General features: G+C 33.7%; 1 protein-coding gene and 1 long non-coding RNA gene across 7 annotated transcripts in view; one reads left to right on the forward strand and one right to left on the reverse strand.

Moving 5' to 3' along the window:
* Window positions 1-10,859, forward strand: part of LOC110459910 (four-jointed box protein 1-like) — a 92,017-nt gene extending 81,158 nt beyond the window's left edge. For all 6 annotated transcript variants that reach the window (XM_021512407.1, XM_021512408.1, XM_021512410.1 and 3 more), the window contains 4 exons: window positions 2,114-2,290; window positions 2,770-2,950; window positions 5,918-6,082; window positions 8,883-10,859. In XM_021512407.1, coding sequence (XP_021368082.1) covers window positions 2,114-2,290; window positions 2,770-2,950; window positions 5,918-6,082; window positions 8,883-9,324 — 965 coding nt within the window. In that variant the 3' untranslated portion in view covers window positions 9,325-10,859. The remainder of the gene's footprint in view (window positions 1-2,113; window positions 2,291-2,769; window positions 2,951-5,917; window positions 6,083-8,882) is intronic.
* Window positions 2,848-4,820, reverse strand: LOC110459913. The gene is made up of 4 exons (XR_002463946.1): window positions 4,287-4,820; window positions 3,914-3,977; window positions 3,462-3,563; window positions 2,848-2,931 (listed from the first exon to the last, which is right to left on the reverse strand). It is a non-coding gene; the product is annotated as an uncharacterized LOC110459913 (long non-coding RNA).
* Window positions 10,860-12,444: the final 1,585 nt, after the last annotated feature.

Below are 12,444 nucleotides of genomic sequence, written 5' to 3' on the forward strand. Positions count from 1 at the left end.
ATGTGCAATCAGCCAACAGCAGAGGACTGGTTTTCATTAGAATCATTGTGGTTTTGACACTTAATTTCCATTCCGAAAAAAACATAATGGCCAATTTGCTCCCCTAGACAACCCCACAAACATTATACATTCCATATGTGGCAAAATGGTGCTACCTTTGATATGTAAAAAAAAGCATATTGGTAGGATAGGAAATAACAAAATAGGCCACACACATGTGTAAATAAGCCATATCAACACTCCACCATCCAACGCCTGAAATCAATCTGCCAACAATTGTATGTAAAGTTCTGTCTGATGAACTTATTTTCATGTAGAATTTACTAGGAATTATAACCAGACTTTTTGTTAATGGCAGAACAAAAGTTGGTACAAGATTTTATCAACTATGGTTAGAATGCCGCCTGTACGTTACTTGACATCAAAAGAAAAATCACCTCCAATATTGAGTTATGACACATCAAACGCTACTTCCTGTGTAGCCCACCATCACCAAATTGACACCTATTTCCATCCTAGACAGAAATTGGTGTTTCACTCTTCATAATTAATTCTCTAGGCAGGGTGTTGATAGTGACACAAGAATGGCATGGAGACCAGACAGTTAGACATGCGGGAAAACTTCTTCAAACAATTACATCAAAGAATAGGCCTCATAATTACAAGCGATATATACAATATATTGTATAGATTGACTCCAAGACACAATGAATAGTCTCCCTTAGATCAAATCAAAAAAGCTAACTATAAATAGAGTTACCTCCCTTGCATTAAACAAAAAGTGCAATTTAGAATGCAACACCTTTCTTATAAACATGATAAAACACACATTTCTTATTTTTCTTTCATAGCAAAAGTTATAAACTTTCTGTTAATACCACACTTAAGGTGTGAAAAGCGTCAAAGATATTAACCAAAAAGGAATTATATTTGATTTTCTTGCGTGCCATATATAATTGGATGATTTACATACCGTCATGCATGCCATGGGCCCTTTTAAAATGACAATATTTTTTTGTTAAATTTTGGCACGCTTCTTCTGCTTTCATGATCAGTATTTGTTAGAAAACTTTTCAAGACTTGTTCCACACAGGACTGGATTTTATACATCTTCAAAATTCTTTGAGAAATGATAATAATGGACTTCAATCCTTCTCATGACCCCGTCATCTTGCCCTCAAATGGTTATTTTATTCCAGAGTGAGTGCAAGACACACATTAATAAATCAAAAAGATATAACAATATATCATTGATGTATCACAATTTTAATTATTTTCAATACATTGATTTTATATTGAGAATAATAACTATACTAATTAAAAAATCACAATTTATTTATATATTCCATCTTTAAAAGTATGAATAATCTTGATGGTTACTGCAATCTTTAATATTTAAAATTCAAATATTGTTTCTGAAAACAATCACCATAATGAAATTAGTCATTACTCATCACAAAAAGTCTCCAGTATATATAGTTATACAAAAGTGCAAAACATTGTTTTTAAAATTTTAATCCAAATTGTTGTCTTTTTGTTCCAGCTTTGAGTTCAGATTTTTTCATTTTGGTAGAAATATATATTTTTCTCGTTTTTTTAATGAGAATATTAACTTAACAATTTGGACTTGCTGATCTTTCGGAAGAGTTTTTGCTATATGAAGTCCCTACTAGTTTTAGATAATCTAAATGCATAATTAAAGGAAACATCAACAGCATATTTCATTTATATTGTTATTTTTTTACTAAAACATATCCTAATAAATACCCTCAAATTACCATTATGTTCAAGGTTACAAAACACATGTATTTTTCAAAATCATTTATCATTTTTTATGTTTCTAAAACTGCAATTCATAAACAAACTGAAAGTGCTACCAACCTGAAGATAGTATGTTTTTAATTAACTCATTCACCCCTGAAGTTTAATAATGAACTATTCCAACCTTTGAATTGGAAGAGTTCAAATGTGTCTTCAGGGGTGAATGAGTTAAGTTAATTCCTATTAGAACTGTGTAGTGTGTAAAGCAATGTATAGTTTCATTGAAGGGAATCATTTCATATGTGAGAGTTTGACTAATTGAAACTCAACGAACATTTTTGTTGTTTTACAGGTCACACATTCCATGAGACACTGGACTATATATCGTCAGTGCGAGACGAGAGAGTCCAGTACCTTGACCCCCCAGCTTGGGACAAATGTGGGCGCCCTAAAAATGGGTTTGTCACCCTGGAGGACGGGAGGCACATGTGTGCCAGGTATCGGGAACCTCACAACAAAATGGTGCTTGGTAAGACTTCAAATTTGGCAGACCATTCTATAGCAGACTTATTAAATATTAAAACAGAGTGGAAGATGGCATCCATCAAAAAGATTAAAATTAAACATTTACTTTAATTTTTCTTTAACTACAAGCGAATAAACCACAACAAATGGCAGTTTTACAAATTTAAAATGGCAATATTTTTTTTTTTTTTGTGGAATCTCATGCAAAAACTTTAAATTAAATGAGGCACATGAGTAACATTTCAAGTTTTATATGGTTATTATTCTTTGTTGTTACCTTAGCATTGTGTCGGAAATTTGAAATGTAATGTCGCTGACCTGAAAACAATGCTAGTTATCAAGCAGAATACAGGGTTAATTAACTAATCACTTATATTAAGCTTTATGTGAATAGGAGTATCTGAAATCAACACGATGCCAAACAAATCAGCTTGCCCAACGTTGTTAACTCACTTACCTGACCAAATGTTTCTTGCCAAACAGGTGAGGTACTGTCTTTCTACCTGTCTCGGCTCCTAGGATTGGACAACGTGCCAGCAGTCGTTTTATCTGTCACCAATCACACCTCCCCTAGGTGGCTTGCAACCAACTACAGTAGGGTCGACTGGAAAGACGGCAAGGTCGTCGCTCTTATCCAATGGATACCTAATATGGAAAGCTCTCGGTAAATTAACGGTCATTACAAATTCAAATTTAAACGGGTGTAGTAATCTCAAGCCGATTGAAACTGTTAAATTCATTTTCAAATGTTTTCGAAAAATATATGATTGAACTTTTTTTTTGCGTAAGTCATCTCAGGATAATCATCATACATTATGGAGGACAAGGACAATTTGTTTATAAGATTAAGTAATTATGAAAACATGAAAGATTTAAATTTTACCTTATTCTGTTATGATACTGATGGATTTTGATACAAATACAGTCTGTATATCAGTGATGGGTACATTCATATACTTAAGGATCCCTGTCCCACTGCACATCCGTTAAGGATCCCTGTCCCACTGCACACCCGTAAAGGATCCCTGTCCCACTGCACACCCGTTAAGGATCCATGTCCCACTGCACCGTTTTTTCCCTATGTACAGTTACCTCCCCTTAACTTCCGTTTGGATATAATTGAAGTACACGTAACTGGGCTGGGTTAGTTCCCAGTGAATGTTTGAAGAACTCACAAAGACTGTACAAATCAGTTCATGTTTATTCTTGCACTTATATCATCAAATTCCATGAATCAATATCTGTCCGTTTCATCTTTTACATGTATATCCTGAATTCTGTAACAGATACAAATAAGACACATTTAGATGACATACATATCTCTTACATCTATATTTACACCTATACTTGCATGCATACATACATTATCATACATACATTATCATACATACATTACATACATACGTCCCTATTTATTCAATGTTACTTCAAATAATCTATGAAATAATCATTCTAACAATACACAATATGTTAGATTTATTAACCTTTACACAATATATATTTACACTTGTAAATCTTGGATCAATAGTCTAAGGGGAGATAATCTACCCTCAGCAATACATTTAGCATTAACTTGGAATGATACTCAAAATACAAACTTCGCAATAATATATAGATACATGTGTACCTGGCTATGGGCCGAATTCCTAGACTCTTCCGGAATGTAATCAATATTCAGTCGACCCAGGGTCCTATGCATAAATAAAATACTACATGTTACAATGGTTCTAATTACTCTTGAAACATCTTCACCAAAATAAAACTAATATATGTTACAAGATATCTTATCAATCTCAGTTACTGCAGAATTACAAGAAATGCATGAAAATAGTTTATGTTCAAGCAGTTTAACTTTTTACAACATATTTGCATTACTTTAAATTCAATTTTCAATCCTCCAACATTTTGTCAGACTCAATTACATTCAGAAGGTAGCAGTTACATATTTTACAACATTATACAAACTTCATGTTAATAGAGAAGAAAAAATAGAAACTTACAGGAGTATGAAGCTATGTCCAGGTTCAGCAAAACGTAGTAGAATAGTAGGCCCAAGTGGCTTCTCCAAGATATGTTTAGTTCATTATCTCAACCAATGGTATCATCATCTTATGTCAGGTGACCAATTAGAAGGTTCCACTTATACCTATACAGGTAAAGTGGGCTCACCACCACTCACACACGCTCACCTTTCAGATCACTCTAGCTACAGGTAAATACACACACAATGACATATACATGGACAATACTTGGACAACACATTGTGCTTGGTGAAAGGTAAAATGATGCACTGATGATGATGCTAATTGATGCTAATAAAATAATACAACACTTAGAATTAAAACTTACTATATACACTCTTAAGATTTTAACCCTGCCACATACAGCTTGGCCAGGCCACTTTCGTTGAGCTGCTAGCTCAATCAGATAAAACCATAGCATAACACTTCCCAGTCTAGGGTTCCAATCCCAGTCTAGGGTAACAATCCCAGTCTAGGGTTCCAATCCCAGTCTAGGGTTCAATCCCAGTCTAGGGTTCCACTCCCAGTCTCGGGTTCTAATCCCTGTCTAGGATTAAATCCCAGTCTAGGGCTCAATCCCAGTCTAGCGTTCAATCCCAGTCTATGGCTCACTCCCAGTCTAGGGTTACGATCCCAGTCTAGGGTAACAATCCCAGCCTAGGGTTCCAACCCCAGACTAGGGTTCAATCCCATTCTAGGGTTCCGATCCCAGTCTAGGGTTCTAATCCCAGTCTAGGGTTAAATCCCAGGCTAGGGTTCAATCCCATTCTAGGGTTCCAATCCCTGTCAAGGGTTCAATCCCAGGCTAGGGTTCCAATCCCAGGCTAGGGTTCCAATCCCAGGCTAGGGATCAAACCCAGTCTAGGGTTCCGATCCCAGTCTAGGGATCAATCCCAGTCTCGGGGTCTAACCCCAGTCTAGGGTTCCAATCGCAGTCTAGGGTTCAACCCCAGGCTAGGGTTCAAACCCCGTCTAGGGGTCCAAACCCAGTCTAGGGTTCCACTCCCAGTCTCGGGTTCTAATCCCCGTCTAGGGTTCAATCCCATTCTAGGGTTCCGATCCCAGCCTAGGGTTCAATCCCATTCTAGGGTTCCAATCGCAGTCTAGGGTTCAAACCCAGTCTAGGGTTACGATCCCAGTCTAGGGCTCCAATCCCAGTCTCTGGTTCTAATCCCAGTCTAGGGCTCCAATCCCAGTCTCGGGGTCTAACCCCAGTCTAGGGATCAATCCCAGTCTAGCGTTCAATCCCAGTCTTGGGTTCCATCCCAGTCTAGGGTTAAATCCCAGGCTAGGGATCAAACCCAGTCTAGGGTTCCAACCCCAGACTAGGGTTCAATCCCAGTCTAGCACCACCAAACTTTTACACTCAAAACACTGTTGTTGGTTATATTTTGTTTATTTCATATTTACGTAAGGTTTGATTTTCTTTTCAGAAATGATTTATCAAAGCAAAATAATAATGACAAATTGATGAAGCCTTTATTTTTATAGTTAATTGTATCATAAAGAAATCTATATTCAGTCCACGTCTTAAGAAGCTTGAGTATTATCAAAAACAGAAACACAAATTGTAAAACGTGTCATATAAAATGTTCTCATTTCTGTTGCAGCTCTCTAGTCAAAATACCTCAGTTTATTCTGAACAAATATGAGCAGAAATCTGTGATAAATAGAGCATCATTAAAGAATTCCAACCTCACCACATCTCAACTGTCACAACTATTCCAGTGGGGAGGCATGATCATGTTTGACTACCTCACTGGCAACTACGACAGGTAAGGGCAGACACCGAAAAATTAATGTCTGCATCCTCGGATTGAAGATTTATATAAACTGACGAATTTCACTTTTTATCATGAAAAAACAAAAAATTGCCAATATTTTTTTTTGGTGATATCAAAGACAATGAGATTGTGAAAACTTCAAATTCACAACAAAGTATTTGAGACCTACTATTTAGTAATAACAATGTTTCATTTTTTTGTATGATTTTACCACAGAAAGCAAATTAAATGTCAATTTTGAGAAAAGTATGAGTGAACTCTTGTCATTTTATATTGAGTATTTAGATGTCAATTTATTTTTTTAAGAAAAAAGATACAAGATAAATGATGGGTACAAATTTAAAGGTAGGATACAACCTTAAGGGAAATAACACTAGTCCAAACTTATTTTATGATACTTAAATGTTTTCAATTGGGTTTTCAAGAGTTCATCTAATTACCTTTTACCACTGTGTGGGTAACTAGGGACAAGGGGAGATAGCTATTACTGTACTTTGTTAATATGATTTAGTGTAATTTAGACAGAGATACATATATATACCAGAAAAAGGATGGCTTGTTTTAATCTTAGATGCTACCTGACATAAATCTCTTTTCCAAAGGAATTTCAAACTAAGAATTAAATCTATAAAATATCTTTAAACGGATAGTAATTCCAATTTGGTTCATTATTACAGGATACTCCGAAATATTTGTTGATGATATTTTCTTTTTATATGAAAGAATACTTTAGCATAACACAACTAACTGGTCAAATGTGTAAAGTAACATACCACATTAAGGTAGATAACTCTAACACAAACAAAAGGTATAGTGAGTAACATAGTATACACCCTTAAGGAATATAACTCTAATGCAAATGACAGGTATAATGTGTAAGGAAGTATACACCCATAAGAAAGATAACTCAACACAAACGACAGGTATAATGTGTAAGGTAGTATACACCCATAAGAAAGATCACTCAACACAAATGACAGGTATAATGTGTAAGGAAGTATACACCCATAAGAAAGATAACTCAACACAAACGACAGGTATAATGTGTAAGGTAGTATACACCCACAAGAAAGATAACTCTAACACAAATGAAAGGTATAATGTGTAAGGTAGTATACCCCCTTAAGAAAGATAACTCTAACACAAATGGCAGGTATAATGTGTAAGGTAGTATACCCCCTTAAGAAAGATAACTCTAACACAAATGGCAGGGATAATGTGTAAGGTAGTATACACCCACAAGAAAGATAACTCTAACACAAATGGCAGGTATAATGTGTAAGGGAGTATACACCCTCAAGAAAGATAAATCTAACACAAATGACAGGCATAATGTGTAAGGTAGTATACACCCACAAGAAAGATAACTCTAACACAAATGGCAGGTATAATGTGTAAGGTAGTATACACCCACAAGAAAGATAACTCTAACACAAATGACAGGAATAATGTATAAGGTATATTGTACAACCTTAAGGTATATAACTCTAACATAAACAAAAGGTATAGCGAGTAACATAGTATACACCCTTAAGGAATATAACTCTAATGCAAATGACAGGTACAATGTGTAAGGTAGTATAAACCCTTAAGAAAGATAACTCTAACACAAATGGCAGGGATAATGTGTAAGGTAGTATACACCCATAAGAAGGATAACTCAACACAAATGACAGGTATAATGTGTGTAAGGTAGTATACACCCATAAGAAAGATAACTCTAACACAAATGACAGGAATAATGTATAAGGTATATTGTACAACCTTAAGGTATATAACTCTAACATAAACAAAAGGTATAGTGAGAAACATAGTATACACCCTTAAGGAAGCTAACTCTAATGCAAATGACAGGTACAATGTGTAAGGTAGTATACCCCCTTAAGAAAGATAACTCTAACACAAATGGCAGGTATAATGTGTAAGGTAGAATACACCCTCAAGAAAGATAACTCTAACACAAATGGCAGGTATAACGTGTAAGGTAGTATACCCCCTCAAGAAAGATAACTCTAACACAAATGACAGGAATAATGTATAAGGTATATTGTACAACCTTAAGGTATATAACTCTAACATAAACAAAAGGTATAGCGAGTAACATAGTATACACCCTTAAGGAAGCTAACTCTAATGCAAATGACAGGTACAATGTGTAAGGTAGTATAAACCCTTAAGAAAGATAACTCTAACACAAATGACAGGAATAATGTATAAGGTATATTGTACAACCTTAAGGTAGATAACTCTAACATAAACAAAAGGTATAGTGAGAAACATAGTATACACCCTTAAGGAAGCTAACTCTAATGCAAATGACAGGTACAATGTGTAAGGTAGTATAAACCCTTAAGAAAGATAACTCTAACACAAATGACAGGAATAATGTATAAGGTATATTGTACAACCTTAAGGTATATAACTCTAACATAAACAAAAGGTATAGTGAGTAACATAGTATACACCCTTAAGGAAGATAACTCTAATGCAAATGACAGGTACAATGTGTAAGGTAGTATACACCCTTAAGAAAGATAACTCTAACACAAATGACAGGTATAATGTATTAGGTTTATAACAATAATGAATACCTCTAACATAAGTCACTACTGTATATTGCGAAAGGTCTGGTAAAACTTGAAGGGTATTTGTTGTGCAGCTTGTGTATGTAGTAAATTTTGCATCTGAAAGAGCAACCCCTTCTCACGATAAATATTTACTATGAAGACAACAAATTATTGAAAAAATAATTATCAAATATTAATTTTAATCTTCTTAACTTTTCTTGCAGGGTTGCCAGCATGCAAGATGCAGCATACAAGGAGAAGAAGCCAAGCATTATTTCTGAAAATATTAGAAATCTCAGAAAATCTATAAAAACTTCCAAACTGTGGTTAATAGACAATGAAAGTGGACTTTTAGATGCATACGATTTAATGTACCATAATGGCAATGGTTACGGTGGGGAAAAATTCATTAAATTCCATCGTGACATGCTGCAGACATTTTGTGTGTTTCCAAGAACAATCGTAGAGTCACTAGTCAGACTTAATACGATGCTACGCCCAGAGGAAGTGCTTCTGGAGTTTGCTCGTAAACATGAACCCTTAGTGGATGCGTTTCAAAAAGATTCCATTTTCAGACTTTTCCAGACGAGATTTCGAGAGAGAATATCAGAAGTGTCCAATTGGGTTAAAACATGTCATTCAAATATTGAGAATGAGTCAAGCTGACAATGTGCTACACATTAATAACAACTGAATACAACCAGGATTAAATTGTATCAAGCATTGTTAGCTTAATAACACATCAAGGTCAATTCGGTTCAGTGATACTTTCATAATGTTTACAATTAAAAAAAAATGTACAGTTGTACATGCCATGGAATTTAATATCAACTTGATCAGAGAAAGTCTATGAAAGAAACACTTATCATTCCCGCTGAACTATTAAATAAAATTGAATTCTAAAATTGTGTTTCTGTATATGTATTGCCGAGCCATTGAAGAGCAATGCATCATGCACATTTGCCCTAAAATATTAAAGATTGGTAAGCTTTTATTTTTTTTTGTTAAATAATATCTTTTCAAAAACTCGGAAAATTATTTTCAAGGATAAAATGTGCCAAATGTTCAGATAACCAGTATAACTCTTTTAGATATATAGTTCAGACTTTTTAATTTAGATAACTTTGAAATGAAGTACTATATTGTAATTTGTTTTAAACTAATTATGCTATGAGCGACGGTCGTCCTGGTGGTGTTGATGAAACTGTGATATTTTAAACTATAAATTAATCATGTTCCATATTCTATCCTGCATTGCAACAAATGTTAACTAGAAACCTAACCAACTTAATATCAACTTAATTTATAATTATTCTTCATGAATTTATTTTTCACAAAAATCTAGGAAATACAAACACATGAACTTTTTTATCAAAATACTGAGATTCAGTTGTATTTTATTGTGAAAAGGTTGATTAATTGTAGTTCTCCAAAATCTTCAATTAAGACTATTGTACTTTCTCTTTGTTAATACCAAAATATTCTTAAATAAAAGCATGCCATCTAGAGAAGTGTCCATCCAATTTTTTGGTAAAAAATATGAAGCTTATTAAAACAATCTGTTCAAACATTTAAATCTAACAGTATGAAAATATATTAATAATTATGTTAATAACACCACAAACATCTGATCAAACTACAGCACAGAGAGGCTGATTTCATGACAATTGTAAATTATTATAAGCGAAGGTTTTCTGTATTACAAAATTAAATGAAGCTCTGGTCCATTTATCAGGATGCATCTGGTGTTTAAATTATTTTACTTTGAAACAACTATTAAATTTACAAATTACTCGATTATGCATATCAACCTTCAGCAACATGTTTATAATTTATGAATATTACTATTACTATTAATAAGATAAACCTATAATACTTGAGATTTCTTGGGATATTCTTTTTTTAGAGTTTTAGAGACAAGAGGAGATAACTCCAACACTACTACTGTAATGTGTATATAATCTGTAAGCTTGGAGGAATGTCTCTAGCTTGACATGTGCTAGTCAAATAATGTATTTTTACATCAATTGGTGCTTATTGTACCATCGTTAAATTCACTTATGTTTTAAATATTTCTGGACGAGATTTTTTCATCCTCCATAATTGGGACCTGCTGAGTCTCGATTGTTGTATTTGAAATATCATGAGGGCGAGTTGTTTACATTTACTCATTCACCCCTTAACTTTCATAATGAACTATTCCAACCTTTGAATTGGAAGAGTTTAAATGTGTCTTCTGGGGTGAATGAGTTAAATTAAAATAAATGAAAACCTGCCTACACTGAACCTTTACCAATTAAGAAACCTGAGCTAAACCAGACTTCCTGCTAGGGACCACTGAATAGTTCTGTATAAACCAGAGTAAACTACAGATCTGGGTAGTGTTCAATTTAGACGGATATTACTATTTATTGTCAAAAGTGTTGTTCTCCATTAATATTTCTTATTGATGGATTAAATCTTTTAATGATTTCTTTTTCATTTGCTCAGTTGACTTACAGTTATCAAACAACATGCAATATTCAGATGCATTTTGCAATGAATTTACAAAATCAACATGCAGAAATATTAAAACATGTTGAACAACTTTACCTATTAAAAAGAATTCTATCAATAATAGTCTACATACCATACACAAAAGTTGTTGTTTTTAACAAAACAAACTTTTACACAAAACAAACAAATCAAGGAAATCCAAGATAATAAATATTGTTTACAAATTGCTATTTCAAATTGTGATGAGTTTTAAAAATAGCCATATGCTATATACATATTTGGACATAAGAAATCCAAAATACTATGATATTGAAAAAATTAACCTTTAATTAGGTTATTTTCATCTCAAGATTTCTAATTTTGAAAATTGTTTGTCTTTTTAGGAATCCCATTTTTAAGTATAGTAAGAAATTGACACATTTTCCATTTTGATGTGAATTTCGAATGCAGTCCTGCTGTAGAGTTATTAATACATTCTCAAATATGTGTAATATCTGATGGACTGTATTCGCTGAAATTAGCACCACTTCCCCTATAAGTGTCCCCCTCCCCATTTTCTAGAAGGAATTGAAATAATATTGACCCTGTCCCCCTCCCAGACCTGAGAAAACTCAGTCAATGATTTCTAGTCCTTACACTTCAACTCATTCACCCCTGAAGACACATTTTAAATCTTCTAAATCGAAGGTTGTAAGAGTTCATTATGAAATGTCAGGGGTGAATGAGTTACCGATCTATGACTAGTGATCAATGCTAGTCTTCCCGTGAGAGCGGATGAAACATTTGATTTCCAAACCGCAAGCCCCACTTGAATATGTAATATGTCCTTCAGTGAAAACAAGGGTTAAAGTTACATAACTTATATTTCATTATCCTAATACCCCCCCCCCCCCCCCCCAAAAAAAAAAGAAAATTACATAAATGCCTGGGCGCTAATTGCAGCAAATACAGTTATATGGTCTTTGGTACCTAATATTCATAAAAATTGAGACTTATGACACCAAAATTCATTGAAGAATATCACTATATTACAATTTTTCTTCCCTATTAAATAAGCATTTAGAATTATCTAAAATATCCAAATTTTAAGTCAAATTTAATAACAATCAATACAGGAATATAAAAGGCCATATTCCACAATGTGTACTTGTGAGTTTTTCTTGGAACTTGTAACATTTTTTAGTTTTTGTTGGAACTTGTAACAAGTTTTACCATAGTAATGTTTCCTGTCTGATACATTATTTGAATATGTTGAACGAATTGTTGAGATTTAAAAAAATATATATGTGA

The sequence above is a fragment of the Mizuhopecten yessoensis genome, unplaced genomic scaffold, assembly GCF_002113885.1.
Source record: "Mizuhopecten yessoensis strain PY_sf001 unplaced genomic scaffold, ASM211388v2 scaffold10275, whole genome shotgun sequence".
NCBI lineage: Eukaryota > Metazoa > Mollusca > Bivalvia > Pectinida > Pectinidae > Mizuhopecten > Mizuhopecten yessoensis.